This window comes from Heloderma suspectum, chromosome 6, assembly GCF_057233095.1.
Source record: "Heloderma suspectum isolate Gila_16-S chromosome 6, 16-S_ref, whole genome shotgun sequence".
In the NCBI taxonomy this organism is placed as follows: Eukaryota; Metazoa; Chordata; class Lepidosauria; order Squamata; family Helodermatidae; genus Heloderma; species Heloderma suspectum.
This window is the reverse complement of record NC_139463.1, coordinates 81,807,929-81,833,082: the sequence shown is the minus strand read 5'-3', so window position 1 is coordinate 81,833,082 and position 25,154 is coordinate 81,807,929. Positions and strand designations below refer to the sequence as shown.

The 25,154-nt window shown below is 42.4% G+C and overlaps 2 protein-coding genes across 2 annotated transcripts; both read right to left on the bottom strand.

Moving 5' to 3' along the window:
• Positions 1-277: 277 nt before the first annotated feature.
• On the bottom strand, positions 278-2,883 carry LOC146341467 (olfactory receptor 6B9-like). The gene is made up of 3 exons (XM_084807472.1): positions 2,439-2,883; positions 1,848-2,336; positions 278-360 (listed from the first exon to the last, which is right to left on the bottom strand). Exons 1-3 carry the CDS (start codon positions 2,881-2,883, stop codon positions 278-280), a joined length of 1,017 nt encoding a protein of 338 aa, XP_084663598.1.
• An 8,641-nt stretch (positions 2,884-11,524) lies between these two features.
• Positions 11,525-12,505, bottom strand: LOC146341466 (olfactory receptor 287-like). The gene has a single exon (XM_084807471.1). The coding sequence runs from the start codon at positions 12,503-12,505 to the stop codon at positions 11,525-11,527; it is 981 nt and encodes a 326-aa protein (XP_084663597.1).
• Positions 12,506-25,154: the final 12,649 nt, after the last annotated feature.

The following is a 25,154-nucleotide window of genomic DNA, read 5'->3' as shown; positions in this document are numbered from 1 at the left end:
GGAAGTTACCAGCTGATGTGCTACTGTGGCTTGGTTATCCCTGTCCAGGAAAGGCTGTAGCTATGGGATCAGCCAAAGCTGGCCCCAAGTACTCTGAGCCACAGAGTCCACCTGGGGCTCCAGTGACAGGGATGGATTTAGGAGTACATACCTGCTCCCTTCAGGGGGAGTGCAACCCATCCAGGACAGGTCACTTACCCAATTCCCAGACTCAGGAACCACCAGTCCACAGAGCTTCCAACTTGTCAGGATTCAGCTTCAGTTTATTGGATGTCATTCAGCCCATCATAGCCTCCAGGCACTGGTCCAGCACCTTCATCACCCCAGCTGACTCCGATGACAAGGTGAAGTAGAGCTGAGCTGAATCATCAGCATACTGGTGACACCTCACCCCCAAACTCCTAATGATGTCCCCCAACAGATTCATATAGATGTTGAACAGCATGGGGGATAGAATAGAACCCTGTGGCGCCCCACAGCTTAAGAGCCATGGGTTAGAACAGGAATCCCCCAATACCACTCCCTGAAATCAGCCCTGCAGGTAGGAGCGGAACCACTGTAATGCAGTGTCCCCAGTCTAGATGCTCTTTGTGCACAGAGCTCCCCATTCATGCAAATAATTCTGCATTTAGTGGGATGTGGGAACAGTACTTATTTCTTACATTTACATTTTGACTTTCCTTCAAAGCTGGCACTCCCACTTTCTCCTCACAACAACCCTGTGAGGTAGGTTAGGCTGAGAGAGAGTGACTGGCCCAAGCTCACCAAGACAGCTTTATAGCAAAATGGGGTTAGAACCTGCCTGTCCCCAGTTCTAGTCCAAGACTTTTAACTACAAGAACACACAGGCTGTCATGCACTCTCTGCCATAAAAAGAACTTGTGAAACAGTTCCAACTTGTGGCATGGATCATTAATACGCCATTAACCCCATTGTACTGCAATCCTAAATACTGGCAGCACAGGCCTGAATGTATTCCACAGACGTATGAAACATTCTTCCAAGTAATGTATTAAGAAAGCTTTCACATGGGGAGACTTCAAATGAGACCAGCTGACCTAGATTGCAGGCAGCCCACAGTTTCTGGGAGCAGTTAAATAGACTCCTCTGGCTTTATGACTTCACCTATTCCAGTTAGGGAGACTGATGCTTGTTCATTCCATGCCTGACATTACTGAGGTCTAGATTTAGTCAGTGGGGATCAAATCTAAACCTTCCCCATTACGTTCATGAATACTTTTTTTCCAGGAGAGTAGCCATTTTAGTCTGTTGCAGCACAAACAACAGAAAGTTGTTTGTTGCCTTAAAGACAAAACACATTTATTTTGGCATAAAGTTTCATGCATTGCTTTGTGGACTAGAGCCCATGTCTTCATTAGATGCAATATTTTTCTCTCTCTGAGAAGTGACTTCACATTTGGAGACACAAAAACAGCCATGCAATTTTGAAATGCAATGCAATGAAAACCACAGAGGCATCCGTATGAAACATACAATGATCTTCCGAAATTAATATCCTCATAAAAATACATCTTTTAAACAGATTGGTAGGTCTTTATTTTGGAATAAAGAATGGGGAGGTCCATATAATAAAAATAGATTGAATTAACTGATCTAGAATGTGATGGCCAACCTGCCAAAATATAGTTTTCTGAAGCCCACCATAATGACAAAGAAACTGCATAGCAAAATGTCTTAACCTAACCTCATTTGAGTAGTTTTCAAGGTTTTTACCACTACAAATCCAGTGAAGTTTGGTCATGAGAAAAATAGTTGTCTGCCTTATTTGTTTTTTAATTGTATGTTGTTTCAGTTTGGCCATAGCTTTAGTCTTTGTATTTGAAAACATTGTAAGAAAGAGGTTGAGCTATGTAAGGTTCTGTGTAAGGTCTCTCTCACTTCTCTGTTCCTAAGACTGTAAATTATTGGGTTGAGAAAAGGAGCCACAACTGCATAGAGGATGGCCAGGAGCTTGTTGAGGTCAAAGGTTCCGATGGCCTTGGATCGGGCATACATAAATATGGTGGTGGCGTAGAACATAGAGACAACTGCTAGGTGGGAGACACACGTGGAAAAAGCTTTACGCTTCCCTTTGGCAGAGGGGATCCTTGCAACAGTGTAAAGGTTGAATCCGTAAGATGTTCCAGTCACCAGCAGTGAACTCATGAGGACTGCTAATGCTGCCACAAAATCTAGCATCTCAATGGATGAAGTGTCAGAGCATGACAACCTCAACAAGGGTGAGATGTCACAGAAGAAATGTCCAATGGTGTTTTTTCTGCAGAACTGCAAGTTGGAGATCATCAGCACTGATGGGAAGGTAGCTAGGAAGCCACCTAGCCAAGAAGACAGGCTCAACACTGATGGGAAGGTAGCTAGGAAGCCACCTAGCCAAGAAGACAGGCTCAACACTGATGGGAAGGTAGCTAGGAAGCCACCTACCCAAGAAGACAGGCTCAAGACAATGCAGGCTCTGTGATTCATGAGCAATGTGTAACGTAGTGGGTGGCAAATGGCCAAATACCTGTCATAGGCCATGGTTGCCAGGAGAAAACATTCAGAGGAACCCAAGGATATAAAAAAATACAACTGAGTGAGGCAACCACCAAACGTAATTGCCTTCTCGCCCAACAATAGATTGGAGAACAGTTTGGGCATTGTCACTGAGACATAGAAGATTTCTAAAAGAGAAAGATTTCCCAAGAAGAAGTACATGGGAGTGTGAAGGTGCCTATTTAACCATAGTGTTGCAATGAGGAGGACATTTTCCATCAGAGTTAGAATGTAGATAGTGCTGAATACTGCAAACAACAGTAACTGATGGTGTGGAAGTTCAGGAAAACCCATAATTACGAATTCTGTGTGAGAGGTTTGATTCCACATTCTCGTATATGTTCATTGGTGCTTTTATAGTTAATAAGAGAAAATGTGAAACATTGTTTCTGAAAATAAAGAAATAAAGAAATAACTAAATAAAGCATGGCTTATACTCCCCCCTAAACTCAGTGACAGTCAATCAAACTGTTTTGTGTAAGCTGATGTCCCTCAAATCAATTCACTCACTCACATCAACAAATATGCTTAATTTAAAATGCAAATAGATAAATGCATCAGAATATCAATTACAAGTCTGAAAATAGTCTGCTGGCTAAAGCTGGATCCCATGCCCACTTTCCTGGGAGTAAACCTTACTGCATTTGATGGTATTTTCTTTTGAATAGGCATATAGGATTGCGCTCTAAAATATAAGCAATGTGGGAAAATGAGATGTACATCAAGCCAAGCAAGGGTTTAATAGGCAACAACAACAACAATCCATAATCATAGAACATTTTACAGATTCACATGCTCTGCATAATTTACCCTTGTTTCCTTTATTTTTATTTAATTGAATGCATCCTTCCTTAACATAGCACCTACCTTTAATTCAGTCTTTTTATACTGAAGATGTTTTACTGCTGATGTATTCCAATACCTGTTTTTTTTTGTCACAGAATTTTGATTAAGTGGGGAAGCTCCATTTCCATCGTATTTGCAAAGTTCAAAACGTGGCTGAGACTGCTCAAGCTGTGAATGGTTGAGAGAGAAGGAGCGAGATATTGTGTGTGTCTGTGTGTGTGTTTGTGTTTGTGTTTGTGTGCGACAGATTTTGAATGAGATTAGTTTTTCTATACAAGTACTAAAGGTATCAGTGTTGACAGATGCCAAATGACACTTCCATAGTCAACCATTTAAGGCTTAATTTTATGGAGTAGATTCAGAGGTTTAATATAAATGTACAGGAAACATCAGGATGCTGGACTTTATTATCCATGCTGCACTTAAATTCTCAAATGCAGTGTGGATAATAAAATAAATTTTAATTTCATCTGAACACTTTCTAAATAATAGAAAGTATTCAACTCCCCTCAAAATGAAAACAAAAGCAAAAACAAAAACAAAAAAGACATGGAAACAATAACATAGGAATACATTTGATTCTATATTTTCTATATATGTAAGATAGCTGTGTAACCGAAAATAAATACATAAAAATGGTCTGACCAAGCCAAAGTCAAGCAATTTTAAGTCCAATTGCTTTCAGAGGAATTAAGAATATTCTTAATTTGCTTGGAGCATGCCCTGTTTTAATAATGAATTTAGAACATTGAGACTACAATGCAATATGCACTTACCTGGGATTAAGGCCCTTTGAACTCAGTGGATCTTATTTCAGAGTAGACCTGCATAGGATTGTGCTACTTAAGTTGAATGAAATCCTTCTGAAACAAGTAGGTTTTTCTTTTTCAGTGTTCCACTTCACATTTTAAGGACAATTTGAGCAAGCTCCCCTCCATCTTTAGTTCTGATGTTCCTTTAGCCACAGGTCTGTCACTGTCATCAGTGAAAAAGAAGCAGAATTCACATTGGAATGGTTTCTTCAAATGAGACAGTCTTGAAGTCTTAATTATATTAAACCAAATGCAAAACCCCTTGGGGATTTAAGCAATTTATGAGATTTTCTTACTATACAATGGTTTTGCCAACTGATAACTACTGCCTCCGCCTCCTTCCCATTATATTAATGAGTTCCAGTCAAGTTGGATAGGTCCACTTAATATACAGCTAATTATGGAAACATTCTCTCTCTCCTCTTCTCTCTCTTCCTCCTATTCCAACCTCCTTTGCTCCTTTAGTGAATTCATAAAACAGATTCATATTTTACAAATAATATTTCCCTAGATGAGCAGAACATTGAAATCAGTGGGAGTGATTCCTTCTCCTTACATGCCAGGAAGTACTGCTCCTTCATACATAAATACACACAGCACAGTTCTTATATGCTGACTGCTTCCACCATCAAGTGTGGTCTGGTGCTATCTTGAGAAGAGATTGAAGGAATGAGTAGAAGGTTTGCAGGGATCATAGATAGCAGAGATGGCTTCAAGAGTGCTTAGGCTTTCCTCATTAGTCATGCCTGATGTGATGACATGATGATGTCATGCTGTTCCCATGGCCATTCTTGGTTCAGGTGGGGTGGGGGGAGGAACTGGTTGGCGTCTTGGATTGTCATGCAACCCTCTTGATTCCCAAGAACACTCTGGGAATGATGCTATTCATCACATTTCATAAATCTCTTGGGAATTCTGGTCCAGGAACATGACAGGGCTTCTTTGGACAGCCAAGTCATCAGCTGAAGTTGGGGCAAAGTTTCTTTTCCAGTTAAGAAAGACAGAAGGAAAAGAGAAAAATATTTTCTTCCATCTCATTAAACAGTGGGCAAGTTTGCAAGTCATGATAAGCCACCCTGAAAAGAAGCTGGTTGTTTGCTCACTAACCTATGTTACTCCTGACAAACAGGCTCCCCACTCCTCCCGGTCCTCCTGCCTGCTCCTAGCATGTATCCAATGGGTCTTTGTGGCACAACCCTAGTAGCCTACTCCACTACCCTGTTAATGAGTGCATTTGCACTTATTTGCAGAGTAGAAGTTTTTTTGTAGATTTTTTTCCTCCACCTTTGGGGAGATTTGCACATATTTAACATCCCCTCCACACACCTTCAGGGAGATTTGCACAAACATAACTTCTTAAAAAAAAAAAAAAAACCTTTCAGGGAGATTTATGCAAATCCACAAAATCACAGTAACTACTCTGCATTAGCACAGTACTTAGTGCACTACAGCAGAGTAGTTACTGTGCTTTAGCAGAATTGCACAAATCTCCCTGAAAGTTAAATAAACAACAACCACAAAGTTACGTTTGCACAAATCTCCCTGAAGGTGGGAAACAAAATGTGTAACACAGTTAACACTTCTTTTAACCATATGTTAGAAAGCTGTATTTTCATGTGTACACACACACACACACACACACACACACTTCATTTGCATGCATTGAAAGTGATAAATTCAAATTTATGTTGCTACAATATTTTATTTTCCTCCTTTTGTTTTGTTTTTTATTCTTGAAAGTTTATAGATTATTATTCTTATTTTTAATGACTAGTGCTATTTATAGATGTAATGGAGAGGAGATATTGTTAACAAGATCTTGAGGAGCAGTCAACAGGGATTTTCACTGCTCTTGTCAAGCAGCTCTTTCATTAAACAGCACTATGCTGAAATGACTGTGCCGAGTTCAGACATCACAATAAGCCACCCTGTGTACAAGCCACCCTAAACAACCCTACTACAAGCCATGAGTTCTCAAGGTGGCTCATTTGCGAAAAACAACCCATGGTGGAAAAGCGGCTCTTGATTCAGACATCACACTAAGCCACTCTGGAAGGACCCATGCTGGCAACCCACCATGGCTTAGCATGATGCACAAACTAGGTCAGTAACGACATCCCCCCAAAGTGGCATGACATTTACCTTCCCCTGAAAGTCACTAATATTCCACCTGTTCCACCTAGTTCCATTGAGGCATGTTGGTGGGGGGATTTCACCTATCCCTAGAAAATAATGGGGCTGTTTCTAAGCTACTCCTGCATTGCCAAAGTGAATTCTAGGAGGCACGTTCTTGCAGTGCTATTTGTGGAAATTCTGGAACTGATTGCATTTGGGCTGATTTTGAAAGTGAAATATCACTTTCTGCACTGGATCAATATCATGTTGACTGCAGACTGAGGCTGTAATCCTGTTCCCACTTATCTGGTGAGAAATCCCATTGAAATCAATTAGACTTAACTCATTACTAACTTTTCTCATCAGTTTGAAAGGGACCTAAGTATAACAAACATAATCTAGATCCAAAACAATATTTATTAAGGTTTGCTATGGGAGATCTCAACCAACTGTAGACTTAGTTAACATCATTATCTGTGTCCAATCTTACATGAATAGTGTGTGAGCAAAACTAAATGGAATGTTCTCTTCTCTTGTGTGATCTACCTGTACAAGCATCTGGATTTCAGGCTTGGGACTCCAGGTCCTAAAAAAATGTTTATGGGAATTTCCCATATGTTTCCATTATTTTACAACAAACTCCACACAACTGGTTTTGAATCCAAGGCCAGATTTGACTGGTGCAGGATTTATTCTCTTTCCATACACATAGCTGTCTCCTCTCTTTTCTCCTGGAACTACAGGCTGTGTGGAGATGTGAAGATTGTGTTCCATTCTCAGTGTGGTATGTTCAGTTTGGAGTGATATGGCTATATTAAATCTAAACCATCAAGTGCAAAGAAAGTGTATGTCCAGGCAAAAGGAAACACATGTCCTCCTTGTTTATATACAAAGCCTCATGTTCCATATGAAACCAGTTCCTGGGTTAGAACTCAGGCTGTTAAGGAAGAATGAATATTATTTCTACCTGACCTTTGTGGCTACAACCATATAAATATAAGTGGGGTGGATCCAGATTCAGTCGTACTTAAAGTAGGAACACTGAATTCAAAGAGACTTAGGGGAGCAATCCTATGGCCACTAGTCAGTCCTAGACGGTTATAGGATAGGTTGGTTCCCAGGAACCAACCTTGGAACCCATGCTCTGAGCTTGGTTCCCTGAGAACCGACCTCCGCCTCCTCCTGCACTGCCTCATAGGCAGTGCAGAATGGCCTCACACTTTGCGCTTGCAAGAGCAGTGTGGAGCAGCGAAAATGGGGCATTCCTGGGGGTGGGGCAGGTGGAAATGCTTTCCTGATGCTTCCTATGCATTGTCCAGCATCCCTCCCCACTCTGACTTCCCGTGGCTAGACAGCCAAAATTGGATCTCTAGCCATGAATGCAGGGTGGCTGAAGCCCTGCATTGGATAGGCGGTCACCTCCAAGTTTGGAGGCAGCTGCCTCTCCTGATAGGATTGTGCCCTAAGTTAAGCATGACTAACTTAACCAATTGATTGCAAGTGATCTACCATAAGTATGACTAGATCTGGATCCAGCACACACACACACACATTCACGCTCACACACACACTCACACACAGAGTTTGTGCATTAGGGAGGTCCATCAAATAAACATATTGATAATATGCATGCATAATTTTATCTTGTTCTTCTGAATTATTTATTCCACATTTTCTTAAGCCATGTACCCCAGTTCATTCAATAGTAGTATTAGTGGTAGTAGTAGATGAGGAGAAAATATTAGCATTAACAGAAGTTCAGTAGATAGCTACACAACATTTTCAAAAACCACAACGAATATAAATTAGTTTAACGCATTCAAAACTTCATTCAATTTTTGCTAACCTACACATGGAATTCATTATGCCCTGGACAAGCACTGTAAATTTTGGAGTGGTTTGGGTTTTTGGTTTTTTGTTTGCTTCCTCTAGATTTTCTTTATTGAGATCCATTTTTTCTCCACCTGTGAAGTCAGAGGAACAAAGTATGAGTTTGCAGTGTTTGCACTCTTCTGATATTCCCAAACATTGGGCATTTCATTCCCTATTGTAATGAGAGAGTGTAATGTTATTTAGAGATAAAAGAGCTAGTAATATGCAAATCAGCAAAACGCGAGCTCACCAGTTCTCCAAATTGCTTCTCAAATCTTGTTCCAACTCGAGTCTGTATCAGACTGTGAACTCTTTTTTCCCCCTTTTTGCTAGGGATGGGAGGATCACTTACCCCTTCCGGGTGGGGGGGCCTGTGGGGGGGGCGATCCGTTCCTCCCCCCCGGAATCCATCCAGGCCGGCTCCGGTCTGCCTTGATCCTGCAGAGCCAGACACCACCTCCGCTTCGCTTGCCAATGTTGATACGGCCAGCAGCCATTGCCATGCCGTATTGCTGTAAGTCAGGCTCTGGACGTGAAAGGCATAGTGGGCACCATTTGCAGCTGTAAAGCTGGTAGATTAGCCTAAATGCAGCCATAAATGGCGGCCGGCTCCGCAGGATCAAGGCAGCGATGGATCCAGCCTGGAAGGATTCCACGCGGAGGTGGAGGTGAGTGCTCTGTTCTGCCACGGGCCCCAATGGGGCTGGATTCTTGGAATCCGGCCTCATTAGGGTCCATGGCAGTTTTCTCCCCCATCCCTACTTTTCACATGAAAATGCATGCACATTTTTGTGCATATTTTCCCAAAAGTATGCATCCATTTTGCAAACCTTTGAAATGTACACATTCTTCTTCCATTCATTAAAGTGTATATCTGCACATTTTCCAGAAGTACAGATTGAAATATACACATGATATCCAACACATTTTGGGGGGTCTGCAAATCACATTGCAAGCTTGGAAATGTACAGATGATGTTGGCCGCACATTGGGTCTGAGACTGTGGTCAGTATGGAAGGTGCAAACTGGGTAAATCCTGATTAAAAAAATGAACTAAAATGAATTTCTCATACATCCCTAAAAAGAACAACCCTGCAGTTAGTATAGTTTCCAAAAACGATTGTTAGACATACAGCTGTGTTTCTCAAATATTTGCTGTTCAGAGGTTATTTAACCAGAAATACTCTTTAGGAGTCTGTAGCTCTTTGCATAAGCACCTTCATGTTAGCTACAGACAGCTGCTCTTCTCCATAGATGGGAGTGATTTTCTGGATATCAAAGAAATTATTGACATAAAAGCACTCTTATGCAGAAAAGGCCACTGGCATTCTGGGTCACAGTTTATGCAAGAATGTCATACAACTTGAAACAGAGAATCAATTTGTGGGTGTATGAAATGAAGCAGTATGTTATTTCTGAAAGAACTACTTAGGAATACATAGGGATGGCAGAGAATTTCTCCACGAATCTCCGGGAGGCCGAATGCCAACGCATTCGGCCCCCCCGAAATCGGTGGGGAAATTCTCTGCTCCCCCCCCCCAGGATGGGACTTACCTCTGTCGAATGTCCCTCTCGGCGGCGGGTCCCGGCGGCGTTTCGGCGGCATTTCAGCGGGGGCGGGGGCGGCGGCCGGTCTTCCGACCGGCTGCCGCTACCACCATTTCCCAGTAAAAAAAAAAAAAAAAACATAAATCTTTACGTGGACTACCCGTGCCTAAATAAGGAACGCAAATGGCGGCGACAAATGGGCGCCACCATTTGCGTACGTGCTTTTTTTTTTTTTTCAAAGTCAGCAGTGATAGGCTACATAATGATTTACGTAGCCTATCACGGCTGACTTTGAAAATCTAGCTGTGATAGGCTACGTAAATCGTTACGTAGCCTATCACATTTTTTTTTCCCATAACTTTTTTATTTCATTGCCGGGGAGACGGGGCGCTTCCTCCTGGCCAGAATTTCGGCGGTGAAGGATGGGGCGCCCCCCCAGCCTGAATTTCGGCTGGGAGGGACGGGGCGCCTCCCCCCCACCAAGAATTTTGGGGGGAGAACCGAAGCGCCTCCCCCCCACCGCGAAGCAAGCTGCAGGACCAGGTAAGGGACTTTCGTCCATCCTTAGGAATACACACAGAGAGAATGTGTGAATTTAGAAAAGGGAATTCCAAATGGAAGATATTAGTACCCTTGTAAATCCAGATACACGCTACATCTTTTGAGGGAATGGACATCTTCCATTTTCTTGCCTCCCAATTCATTTATCTAAACTTTCCCTGGGCATCACAAGTGTATAAACCCAAGTTAATTAATAGTGCATTCTTATGTATATTTACTCAGATGTACACCCCAATGAGTTCAAGGGGGTTTACTCCAAAGTAAGTGTGCATAGGATTGCAACCCAAATGCTCAATCCTCCTATGCATGTTCACTTATAAGCAAGCTCTGCTCTGGTCAGTGGGGCCTGTTCCCATGTAAGTGTGCAAACGACTGCACCCTAAGATTGCAATCTAATGCACATTTACCTAGAAGTAAGCAAGCCCAACTGAGCTTCCTCCTGAATACATATGCATGGGACTGTGCACTAAATATATTTTTGTGGACAATGCTCAGGATAGCAGCCAAAAAAGTACTTTAAAAATCACTTCTTAGATGATTTGGTTTAGGCTGTAAGAATTCGGAATTATCAGGAAACAGGAGACAGGCACTGAACTGGTATGGCTGCAACTGAAAAATATGGCCCTTTCTATACATTAATGAGGTGCTCACTTCACTGATATAAGTTGGAGAGATTTGAACATGCCCTTAAATCTCCCACTGATATCAATAGGGAAGTGAGAAGTGGTGATGAACAAGAAGGAGAAGGAGAAAAAGAAGGAGATTAGAGTGAGCCAAAAGATCCAGATGAGACACAGTGGCCATTCTCTGCCATTTCCCATGCACAATGAGGATGCCACATATACAAAGTATCACACCTTCATTTCTATAAAAGAGGATGCTGGGATTCATCTCTGGCAATGCTCCTCTCTAGTCTTGAAGCCCTTCTACCCAGTGACTGGTGGGCAAGGACTCCCTGAAGTTACTAAGGACTGAAGGAAATGCATCATGCACCTTCTCAGTGACCAAACACTTACTTTGTATATTGTAGGATTGTGCCCTAGCATTAAAAAGAGATGCTGAAGCTTGGACCTAATGAGCTCTGGCACAAACTGAACCATCCCATGACACTGTAAAGAAAGCGACAGCTTTTCATTACCCATAGATCAATATGAGTCTCAGAAGCTCATAGAGCTTTAAATCCTGATACATTTAATGTAACATGGATATTGTGTGCCTTACTTGTTTTCTCTCTTTTTCCTGCTGCTACTTAGCAGTACAACTGTGCCTCCAAATACGGCCCTGAAAGCTTCTTGCACTTCAGTATTTCTAAGAGTGTAAATGAAAGGATTTAACAAGGGGGTGACAATAGTATTTAAGATGGTGATGATTTTGGTCAATTCCAATGACTGTTGCTTGGATGGTGTGACATGTAGGAAAATGGTGGAACCATACCATATAATCACCACTGTGAGATGGGAGGAGCAGGTGGAAAAAGCTCGCTGACGGCCTTGGACTGATGCGATCCTTAATATTGTGGTGAGGATATAGATGTAGGAGATCAAGGTTATTGCACATGAGCCCATGATGACAACAGAGGCAATTATAAACCATACAATTTCAAGGGTGTAAGTGTCAGTACATGAAAGGACTATCCAAGGCACAATGTCACAAAAGAAATGGTTGATAACATTGGAGCCACAGAAAGACAACTGGGTAATAAGGAAAGCCGGCAAAGAAATAGCCAGGAAGCCACAGAGCCAAGAGCCAAATGCCATTTGGATAGACAAACTTTTCGACATGATAGTGTTATAGTGCAACGGGTGGCAAATGGCCAAATAGCGGTCGTAAGCCATGACAGCAAGCAGAAAATATTCCGTACATCCCAAGGAGAAGACAATATACATTTGTGTGATGCACCCTATGAAGGAGATTTTTTGGTTCCTCTTTGACACAAGGATTGCTAAAGTCTTGGGAATGCAAGCTGTTGTGTACCATATCTCCAGGAAGGAAAGATTGCAGAGGAAGAAGTACATGGGTGTATGGAGCCGACGTCTGGCCCTTACTAAAGCTATGATGGCTACATTTCCAGTGACTGTGAGAATGTACATAAAGCAGAAGAGCATGAAAAGGGAGATACGTAGTTCCCGAGACCCAGGAAATCCCACAAGGATAAATTCTTTCACGCTGGATCCATTTCTTCCTTGCTTGAGGTTCATGAGCTTTGCCTGCCAAAACATCAGTCATGAAAAGCCACTGAGTGATCAGCTTTTAAAATTACCTATTCTTTGAGAATGTGAAGAAATATGCAAAAGCTTCCAATAAACTAAATGATTATTAATACATCAAAATATAATCCTAGCATTTATTAGCTGATAAGAATAATTAGTATTTATGTAGCAATTTAGAGTGTCCCAAATTCATTATTTCAAATATGCAATTCTTATTACAACATCCTTGTATAGTGAGTAGTAAGTAGTAAGTTGCTTTCTTCCATATCCATTTTTTAACCTGAATTTTTTTCTCTCCAGAACATGAATAACTTTGCAAATTTTGATAAATTCTTATGAAAAATGAATTGAAATGAAATTATTAGGGTTGTGCACCGCTTTGGCCTGAGACCCGAACCCCGAGGTGAGGTGGGCTGCTTTGGATCACTTTGAGCCCCTTCCGAGGAAAAGCAGAGGGGGCAGGAAGTAACCCGGAGTGGGTCAGAGGCTCTCCAAAATGCTCGGTGCGCTTCAGAGCTTCAGCACCGCCAGCCCAGCCATGCTGGCACTTCCAGGTCCTTACCTGAGCCGCCCACCTCTTCTGCCACCACCTCCATTGCCCCCCTGTTGCTGCCACCTTCTCCACTGCCGCCTTCTCTGCCACTACCATCACCACTGCCTCCTCCTCATCCCACTGTCATCATCACCACTTCTGCCTTCTCCGCCGCTGCTTTCATCGCCACCGCTGCCATTGCCACCACTGCCAGGACCCAAGGCCTGGATGCACACTGACTCTTCTTGCAGGGAGTCACCATTTCAAAAATGGTAACTTACAGGTACTTCCAGGAGGTTGCCATTTTAAAAATGATGACTCCATGCAATAAGGGCTGGCGCATGTCTAAGCCTCAGGACCTGGCAATGGTGGCAACAGTGGCAGTGGGGAGATGGCAGTGGTGAGGAGAAGGAGGCAAAGGCAGAGAAGGCAGCGGTGGAGAAGGCAGCGATGAGAAGAAGGCAGCAGCAGAGGTGGCAGAAGTGGCAGAAGTGGCGGAGGAGAAGACGATGGTGGAGGCATTGGCATCAGAGAAGGAGAAGGCGGCGACAGAGGAGGAGAAGGCAGCAGCAGGTTAAGGAGCTGGGGCATTGCGCAGGGGCATCAGAGGGGCACCTGAAGTGGGGTTTGGCATCCAAACCGTGGATGCCAAACCGTGGATGCCAAACATTCGCCGCAATTTGGCATCCAAACCGTGCTTCAGGTTTGAGGTCAAGTCAGGTTAGGGGGGCCCCGAATCAGCCTGAGCCGAATCGGTCCCACCTCTGAAGCTGCGAAGCGGATTCCGAATCAGATCGGTAGGGATGTACGAAAGTCACTTACCTTTTTGAAGGGTGACATTCGTGGTGGGGGGGAGGTGCTCCATCCCTCCCCTTGAAATTCTCTCTGGCCAGCTGTGCTCTGCGGAGATTCCATGCAACCGCTGGCCGGGGCCACCCGCAGCCTGACATCCGGCCACTGGGCAGCCTGCAGGGATGCAAATGGCGGCTGCTGTAGCCGCCGCAATTTGCATCCCTGTATTTTGCCATGATAAGCTACGTAAATATTTATGTAGCCTATCACGGCAAAAAACAAACAAACAACAGCCAATGCAAATGGCGGTGCCTACAGCGGCCACCTTTTGAATTCCCTTTTTTTTGCCATTTTAGCCTACGTAAATATTTAAGTAGGCTAAAACAGCAAAAAAAGGGAACGCAAATGACAGCCACCGTAGCCACCGCCATTTGCATTCGCTGTTTGTTTGTTTTTTGCTGTGATAGTCTAGGTAAATACTTACGTAGCCTATCACGGCCTCCACAGGGACACAAATGGTGTCCCTGCATTAGCCGTGATAGGCTACATAATTATTTATGTAACCTATCACGGCTATAATGAAGAAGCGAATGGTGGCCGCAGATGCGGCCGCCATTAGCAAAGCAGCGCAAACGGCAGCAGGTAAGTGCTCCGTTTCGCACACCTTTCGTGGGGGGGGCTTCGTTCCGCCATGGATATCGGGGGGCTGAATGCACTGGTATTCGGCCTCACCGAGATCCGTGGTGGAATTCTGTGACATCCCTACAGATCGGGGGGTCCCTGCACAGCCCTAGAAATGATCACCCATCTGCACCAGCCAAATTCAATAGGTACAACTATTTCCAGCATGGAGAGGACCTTGTTGTTCTGCCTGCCATGTAGCTGTTAAAGATGAGGAGCCCCTCAGAAAAAAAGAGGTGGCAACCCTCATTCAGCACCACAAACATGGTTGAATACACAGGGATTTAAAAGCTAAATACTCAGAACTTTGGAAATGGATGGAATGGATGAATTGTCTGTTTTGGCATCTCCTACATTCATGTTTTTTTACCCCCCCCCTCAAGTTCTTTTTGTCCTGAACATGGAGAACATTTGACAAATTCTTATCAGAACTGAACTGAAAATAAATGTGCAGCTATCCCTAAAAGTAAGTCTTGTGTTGAAGATGGAGAGATAATGGCTTGCCTAAGGGTAACCAATGAATTCATAGCAAAGCAGGGTGAGATTAGAACCAGAGATATCTTAGTTCATGGCTCAGTTTCTTAGGCACACTGGTTATCCCCAGCTCTTAATGACTTGATGGTAAGAGGTATTAATGAATTATTTTTACATTATTGTGGTTATTTTTTTTATGTTGGTTTTAACCTGATTTTTTTAAAACAAAAATTCTGGTATCTAAAATGAGAGAGAAGAGCATTCCAAATTGACTTGCCAGGACATGTCACAAACAGAAAGCAAATCTACCACAGACATGGTGTGCAAGGCACATGGTTTTAGATAGTTTGGGCATGCAAAACAAGCTACATGTTGTATGGAAGAAAAGTCTTGGAGGAAGTTAGATTAGGTACAGTTAGAGAAGTCTGAGAGGAGACTGGGAGATAAGAGTGTAGGATAGAGAGTGTATCAGAGAGTGTGAGAGAGAATGTGAAAGGTTGTTTTGAAGAGAGAGATAAAAACAAGAGTTATATTAGGAAGTTTATAGTATTGACTTATTTTAATCATCCCTGATATCCTTTCCTTATCCCAACCCAGTTCCTATTTTCTAATCCTGTTGTATTAAATAAACCTTCTTTGTTTTCAATTTTAAAAAGACAATTAAATTTGTCTTTTTCTGGGCCCGATTCAAAGTGCTGGTGTTAACATTCAAAGCCCTTAACGGCTTGGGGCCAGGTTACCTGAAGGATCACCTCCTCCCATATGTGCCTGCCCAGACCTTAAGATCATCATCAGCGGCCCTCCTCCGTGAGCCCCTGCCAAAGGAAGTGAGGCGGGTGGCTACTAGGAGGGCCTTTCTGCTGTGGCACCTCGGCTCTGGAATGAGCTCCCTAGTGAGGTTCGCCTGGCGCCTACATTGTATTCCTTTCGGCGCCAGGTGAAGACCTTTTTATTTTCCCAGGCATTTTAGCATTTTAGCTTTCTAAATTTTTATCTTTGCTGTTTTAAATCTGTATTTTAAACTCCTGCACTGCTGCTAGGTTTTATTGTGGTTGTATTGTTATATTGTGTTTTAAAGTTCTATATATTTTAAATTGTTTTATTGTGTGTTGTTTGGTTTTAATTTTTGTGAACCACCCAGAGAGCTTCGGCTATTGGGCGGTATAGAAATGAAATAAATAAAATACAATAAATAAATTTCCTTTTCCTTTTTTCTTTTTTGTGATTAGGAAGGGTTTCGTGGAATAACCTCCACATACTGGCTGCTTGGACTGTGCTACTAAAAAGAAAGAAACCAGCTCTAAAAGGGTTACTGGTAGCAGCAGTTAAGAGAGTGGCGAAGCATTATAATAATACAGAAAGGGTTGTGGGTGAGAGCCTAAAAGTGGCAGTGTGAGGAGAGACACTGACCAAAGCATCTGACCTGGTGACCAGAAGAGGATCATGAGGTGTGTGTGTGTGTTTTTTAAAGGCCTCAGGTCCTTGCAAGTAAATCTCTAGTGAATTGACCTGGGGGAGTCTGAAGTGGGTCGGGATCAGGCCGAAGCAGTCTGGAGTGGGTCAGGGCCAATTCAGAAGCTCTAAATCAGCCTCAAGTGGATGGGGTGGGGGTGTCCATGCACAGCCCGACTCGCGACTCCACACTCAATGTGCGCATGTTGCGTCTGGTGGAAGACCTTTGCAGCTCACAGAGTGTTGCTTAAGAGGGCCTTCAGCTGGAGTGGTTTGGAAAGGATTGTGCCAGAAAGGGCACTGAAGAGATGCTTGCACACATGTAGAACATAGCACATGCCCTTTGGGTTCTGGCCAGTAGTTCTTGTAAAATAGTAAAGAACGGAAGGTGATCTAATATCATGTCATTGACACAGGGTTAACTTTGATTGCAAGCTTTGAACCAGGGACCTGTTTTTGTGTGTGTGATTTTTGTTGTTGTTGCTTTGTTAGTCTGTGAACAATGATGCACATTAATGGTGCTACTACTAGTACTGTAGATAACAAAAAAATTTTTTTCTCTCCATACACCTGGACTCTTATGCACATTCAATATTATTTTGGGGCTTAAGTGTTATATATATATATATATATATATATATATATATATATATTATCCCACTGTTCCAATTTAAATGAGCCTCGCGTGTGGCACAGAGTGGTAGGCGGCAATATTGAAACCGAAACTCTCCCCATGACCTGAGTTCCATCCCAGGTAGGGATGGGGGAGAATTTCTCCCCGAAACTTCGGGGGGCCAAGTGCCAACGTGTTTGGCCCCCCAAAGTAGTTTCGGGGAGAAATTCTCCGCACCCCCCCGGCCCCCGCACCCCCCACGGGACGGGACTTACCTTTCCCGAATGTCCCTCCCGGTGGTGGGTCCCGGCGGCGGTTCGTCAGGTCTTCGGCAGGGGCAGAGGCAGCAGCCGGTCTTTTGACCGGCTGCCGCCGCCGCCATTCCAATAAAAGTAAAAAAACAAAAACAAAACGCCCCCGTGATAGGCTACGTGACGATTAATGTAGCCTATCACGGCTAGATTTGCAAAGTCAGCCGTGATAGGCTACGTAAATCATCACGTAGCCTATCATGGGTGACTTAAAAAAAAAAAAACTCGTACGGCTAATGGTGGCCCCCATAGGGAGCTGCCATTCGCGTTCCTTATTTGGTCGCTGTAGTCTACATAAAGATTACGTAGACTACGGCGAAAATAAGGGCAACGCTATTTGCGTTGCCCTTATTTTTGCCGTAGTCTACGTAAAGATTTACATAGACTACAGCGACCAAATAAAGAACACGAATGGTGGCTCCCTATGGGGGCCGCCATTTGCATACGCGCTTTTTTTTTTTTAAGTCACCCGTGATAGGATACGTGACGATTAACGTAGCCTATCATGGCTGACTTTGCAGATCTAGCCATGATAGGCTACGTTAATCATCACGTAGCCTATCACGGGGGCATTTTTTTAAAACTTTTTATTTCGCGGCCGGGCGAGGAGAGGCGCCTCCCCCCCGGCCTGAATTTCGGCCAGGCAAGGTGGAAGCCTCCCCCCCGGCCTGAACTTCGGGGGGAGCAGCAAAGTGCCTCCCCCCCACCGCGAACAACCTGCGAGACCAGGTAAGTGGCTTTCGTGCACCCCTAATCCCAGGTAGCTGGCTCAGGTCGACTCAGCCCTCCATCCTTCCGAGGTCGGTAAAATGAGTACCCAGCTTGCTGGGGGAAAGGTAGTCATGACTGGAGAAGGCACTGGCAAACCACCCCACTATAGTCTGCCATGAAAATGCCAGTGAAAGTGGCGTCCCTCTAGGAGTCAGCAATGACTCGGTGCTTGCACAGGAGGAACCTTTCCTTTCCTTTCCTTTCCTTTCCTTTCCTTTCTTTCCAATTTAAAGTGGTCCATTTTTTTTAAAGTTCAATATGATCTTTAGGATGTATGTGATCCTATATATGCTTTACATTCCTTATCAATTCCTTGCATATTTTGGGAAAGATTTAGGCAATGTTATTAATTTTTAACATCCATCCATTTCAATGTGGGATATTTAAGAACTTGTTTCATCTTCCCACTTGAAATAATAGGATTTAAGAGTGGTTAGCTTTGTCTCCATAATGCCTTAAGCAGTTATCAAAAGAAGAGAAAAGGCAGTACTCTTACCATTCTGTTGTTGTACTGACATGGATGAAGCCCTCAGGTCACTGTGGTGAAACTTTAAAAAAATGAACATACATATTTCAGGTAGGAAAAAGAAAACAGTAGTTTGTAAAAGTGAAGGACAAGAATGAAGATTTCCAAAAACGAGCTGTTCCTATATGCACATATGTAGCATTGTCTTACAAGACTTTTTCAAATTGTACAGCCTACTGAACAGCATTGCATTTTTTTGCACAAGAAAATGAGTTGGGCTGATTAATCCATTTCCTCATTTCAGTTTCTGATACCACGTATTCCAAAGTGTAGGCAATTTTGTTAGCTCTCTCTTTGATTACAGTATCCCCAAAGGGATAGATCCATAGAAATTTATATTTCTTAATGAATACAATGGGCGCTACTTGAATTATTATTAAGTCACAAGGGATGTATTTGTTTTTTTATTATTTATTATAATGAAGAAGGTGCCCTGGCTCAGGGATAATTTTTTTTCAAAAAAATCCCTTGGGTAGATGAGAAAATTTACAAGCTCCAATGCATATATTGTAATCATGATGTTTTTTCTTATATGAAAGCATATTCCTATTTTGTGTACATCAGGAACAATGACTAGGGAGAACTATTATGCCTGATTTACATAAGATAACATAAGATAACATAAGATAATGGAAGATATAACATTAGATAAGAAAAAAAATAGATAACATAAAATATAACGTATCTTAAGATTATCTTATTTTATGTTATCTTATAAGATTAGATAACATAAAATAAGATTAAGGATATTCTAGATTAAGATTATTTTATTTTATGTTATTTTATAAGATAAGGTAACATAAGATAAAATAGCATAAGATACATACAATAAAAAAAGAGATTGCAAATGAGCACATAAGGAGTTGGATCCAACCTTGAAAGAGTGGAAGTCTGCTTTCACAACAAGGTTTCTGTTCATGCAGTGGGTCTTGCCTGTTCTCTCCCCCTTCCTCCTGGACTGCCCCACAAGTGCACCTTCCCACAAATGTGCTCTGGAGGATCTCACCAATGGTTGTTTCCCTTCTACTCTGCCATGGGCTCCAGCCCAATGTTATCGCATTACAGGCAGGGGGACATCTAAAGCACAGAGTGAAAAGGACATTTAGCAGTCAAATGTAAAATGGAAATGAACATTCATTGACCTGTCAGATATGGTAAGTTAGGGCTCATGAAATGTAATGGCTAAGAGACAGAGTGATGAATCCAGAAACCAATGATATAAATCACTCCCCTCACCTGCTATAAATCAGTTAGATGGCGAAGCTACTATTTTTCAGTCTCAGTTATCCATCTGCAATACAGACATAAGCCAGTGTGGTGCAGTGGTTAAAGCATTAGACTAAGACTGGCATTATGTTCTCCACCCTCAACCCCCTTCCTGGCTTCAAACAGGACTCAGAGGAAACTCCCTCTCTTAACCCAGCCCTTGCTGTGCAAGACCTTCCAGGCCAGAAGACATGACTCTACCTGACTGCTTGGATGCAGAGGACACTCGCTCATTACAGCCTTCATCACCCTCACACTCCTGCAGCTACAAAATCAGGCAATGACCCTTAAAGAAACAAACAACTTATCTGAGGGGGTGGCAGCACTAACTGTAAGACTAGAGCTGTTGGACTTTATAAGGCTTCCGAAAAATCTCCTTGACTTAAGTCTTAGCTAACTTGGAACTGTCCAAGGTACTGAAATGTCATGCCTGGACTAATCTTGCCTTGTTATGCACCAGATGAGATCTGGAATGACCTGATGTGACAGACTTTCTTTGACTTTGCCATCTTGCATGTAAATATGTCTGGGTGCCTTGAACCAAGTCAGACAGGACAACTGGGTAATTCCGGTTCAAATGCCCATTCAGCCATGAATCTTGCTGGGTGACTCTCGTTCAGTCACTATGTATCTATCTTACCTACCTCACAGGTTTGTTGTGAGGATAAAATGGGGAAAAGCAGCAGCATATATGCTATCTTGATTCTTGAGCTTCTTGGAGAAAAGACAAGACATAAAATGTAATAAATGAAGGAGCAGAAAAATAGTGCTTGTCCATAAGACAGGGCCATTTTATGAATTATTCCCAGGGTATGGTCTGAAAGCATACAGTGTCGGATTGTTGCTGAATCTAATCATGTTTAGGGGACTGCCTAAACTACCACTACTACTTCTCCTTCTCCTCCTCCTCCTCCTCCACATTATACAACCCAGGATCAGGCTACCAGAAGGAATGTCTCACCCTATATCAATCTCCCAGGCACCATGATCTTCATGGAAGGTGTTGTTGTGCATGCCTCAGTGTATACTGCCTTGAATTTCATTGAAGAAAGCCAGGCTATAGACCTTGTATTCTTTTACATAGTAACCCAGATCTCTTTGCTTATCCTTTTGTGGCTATGATTATAATCATGGAGGATATTTCAGGGTGCATATGTAAAAAATACTGTCGGATTTTTACAGTGCATCTGACAGCAGCTAATGAAGTTGCTATAAGTTTGTATATATACTGCATAGAATCTCCTAGTGCAAAGAGCTCCTGACTGAAGCAAGGGCTTTCCCATTCAGTGTGATGTGGGAATGCTTAGTCCCATCATGACAAGATATTTCACTATCCCTTTTGGGCTGTGTTGCTAAAAAAATAAAATAAATGGCAGCATAATCTGACATATGAGATATTCTTCCAAGTTATGCCTTTAGAATCAGGATGCTTTCACATGAGAGACTTCAAACGAGATAAGCTGAACCTAGTCTGCAGCCCAAATTCCCTGGGAACAGTTCAGTCAACTCCTTTCAATTAGGCAAATAATGCACAGCTGCATAACCATGCTCTATATGTCATCACCAGAGATATGTGTAACTTCCCCAATTATGGACATAGAAACTTTATAGTTGAGAGAAGTGCTGTCACATGCTCAAGAAACATCCACAAAAACAGACATATTTTTTATGACAACAGAATCTTCTCAATTTTGGTTTGCATACACACATACACACATGAACACTCCTTGCCTTCCTTGTCCAGTGATCTCACAGCTCACAGGGTTTGTCTCCCCTTCCCCTACAAGCAAATTGTAGAAGCCCATCAAATAAACTGAAAACATCTCTATATTCATGAGGTAATTTATGTTTTAGTTCTTTCAAGTTCTTTGCAATTATATATTCAACAATTTATTTGGCCATTTCAGGGTTGGTGGTAGTGACAGGGGTGGAAGGGAAGCAGAAGGAAATAGTAGTGTAGTTTCAGAAAAAGGGGAAGAACTCATAGTGATATCAGTAATTTGGTAGAACACTCTACAAAGTTTGCAAAATCCATGAAACATCAATTGTAGGGCCAAATCTATTTAATACAAATGCCAAACTGTGATAACCTACACATTAAATGCATTCTGCACTGTAGAAGCAATGATATGTTTGAAGTTATATTTTGGTTCCTTCTAGTTTTTCTTTATCAATCCATTTTTGTTTTTATTTCTCTCAGAGGAATGTCGTATGAACTTGTAATGTTTGCATACCTTGGATTCTTCCATCTCTAGTGTAATCATAGAATGTCATGTTATTCAGGGGAGGAGTGAATCCACAATGTCTCAGACCAGAGGTTTATATAAAGCTATGTCCTTGAGATGTTTGTTTTTGTTCAGGTGTTATCTAACTAGAGAGACTCTTTAGGCGTCTGAGCACACTCAATTTAATTATGCACACCAATACATACAGACTGTTCTCCATAGTTGGGATTGGTTTTCTGGGGAGCAAGAACATTACTGGCACAAGGAGGGCACAAGTTGTATACCCTGCATGGACCTTTCGATCACAATCTCTATATGAGTATGCTATACAAATGGGCATTACACCATACCACTGCTGCACCTCTCCTCGTTTTGGTGCACCAGCAGAATGGACTAATAGTACAACAGAAACTAGCAGTTCCTGAAACAACCCTGAAAATGAGAGGGAACATTCATTTCTGGAATGGGACAGGTCAGCTGATCTCCCTTCTGTGAGCTCCATTGACATGCCCCATTCTGGAAATAAGTGGTTCCACTCATCTCTAGTAGTTTCAGGTAGTGCTGTGCTAAATCCTGCCCCACTATTTTCAGGAACATTTTCTCTCCCTGAGAAAGAGGCATTGTTTGTTTGTTTTCTGCCTGTTTCACAGGGAGAGGGACAATTTTGGAAAATTTTCTCCTTGGGGAGGGGGACAGGGTTTCCACATACCTTTTTAAGTGTAGGTAATTATTGGGTGGTCTTATTTCTATTTTTTTAATTAAAAAGCAAAAACAAAAAAAACCCAAACACCTCCTGCATTTTCAGGTGCCCAGGACTCTTCTCCAGCCTGACAGTTCTTTCTGAACTCTCAGGAGACTATTTGACCTCACCCCCTCCAATTGGCATTCAGGAAGAACTCCCAGCTGGAGAAGAGTCCTGGGCTCCTGTAAGTGCAGGGTGTTTTGTTTGTTTGTTTTTTAATTGAAAAAGAAAAAAAAGACCCCTCAACAAATGCCTACACTTTAAAAGGTATGTGAAAATCTTGTCTGCTTCCCCAAGGAGAAGATTGTCTGAAATTCTCACCTCTCCCAGCCTCTTTCACCAGAGTTTTCATTTTGTCCTCCCACCCCACAAAATGCCAAAAAATGAAAGAATTGATTGTTTTGGCCCAGCACTAGTTTCAGGGATTGTTAGTTCCTGTTGTGCTAGCAGTCTATTCTGCTAGCATGGAAGCAGTATAGGATACTGCCCTTTGAAACAGAGAAACAGTTTGTTCTTATATCAGGAAACAGCATATTATTTAAAGAAAAATACTTAGGAATATGCATATATAGTTAGATTTAGAGAAGGGTCCCATTTTCAAATGGATGATAAATCCCCCCATAAACAAAAGTACAGACTAAGATTCTCAAATGAGCAAACATCTTCAGTTTTCCTGGTTCCAGTCATTCAGTCATGTTAAACAGTTTTGATCTGGTATCAGGCATCCCCCTTCCTAACTATCTGACAGTGCAATTAGATACTTGTCTACTCAGAGGTCAGTCCAATTTACTTCAGTGGGATTTCCTTCCATGTGAGTGTGTATAGCACTGCAGCCTAGGGTTCCCTGCCCATGAAAACAGCAAACATTCGGTTGGATTCAGACTTAACAGTGTTTACAGTAGAGCCATTGCAATCCATGGGGCACAAGTTAGTCATAATTTACTCATCCCATTGATTTCATTGGGTCTGCTCAGAGGATGGTGAGTCTGGATCCAAACCATTATAAATACATATAATTATTATATTTAGTTCAGACAAGGGCAACAAAGATGATTAGGGGGCTGGAAACAAAGCCCTATGAAGAGAAACTGAAAGAACTGGGCATGTTTAGCCTTGAGAAGAGAAGACTGAGGGGAGATATGATAGCGCTCTTCAAGTACTTGAAAGGTTGTCACAGAGAGGAAGGCCAGGATCTCTTCTTGATCATCCCAGAGTGTGGGACACAGACTAATGGGCTCAAGTTACAGGAAGCCAGATTCCGGCTGAACATCAGGAAAAACTTCCTGACTGTTAGAGCAATATGACAATGGAATCTATTACCTAGGGAGGTAGTGGGCTCTCCCACACTGGAGGCATTCAAGACGAGGCTGGACAGCCATCTGTCAGGGATGCTCTGACTTGGATTCCTGCACTGAGCAGAGGGTTGGACTCAATGGCCTTGTAGGCCCCTTCCAACCCTACTATTCTATGATTCTATGAAATATAAACAAGTAAATACATTTCTGTGGAATCTCTTCTGCATAGGAATTTAAATGACTGTAAAAAATCTTTCTTGGGGAATTTGATTCAGGCTATTGGGAGTTATGTAGACACAGACATCAAACTGATATTACTGCTATTGATAGCATACACTCTTTTATACAGTGGGTGGCATTCACATCTCTTGATCTCAATTAGAAAGATGTATGCATGTGCTGAACTGTCCCACTGATATCAGTAGGAAAATAGGAAACCAAATACTTACATTCAAATGGATGATGATGATGTTGACAGAGAAAAACATTGTAGTGATCCAGCAGCTCCAGATCAGACAAAGCTATTGCATAAACATGTCAGATGAATGCTAGGCAATGACAGTCAATGGTCCATGTAGGGATTCTACGCTACGTATACAGAATAAAATGGGTTCCTTTCAAGAAATGGTGATAGCAGGGCTCAAGTGAGCTTGGAAACACCACCACTATCTGACCTTGAAGACCTTCCACCTAACTTCTGGTGTGTATCCAATTTCTGTGCTTAACTGGCTAAGGCAGTGGCTAAGGAAATGCATTGTGCATCTACTCTGGGGCACCATCACCTACTCTACTCTGGATTGAGCCCTGATATGGAAAAGGAAATGTTGGAGCTTGGTCTTGATGAGCCCTTGTATGAACTGAGCCTGGCAGAACATCCCCGGACATCGTAAAGAATGGGGTAATTCTTAGTTGCCCAGTGATCAATTTCTCTATCAGAGCTCAATGGAACTTTACATC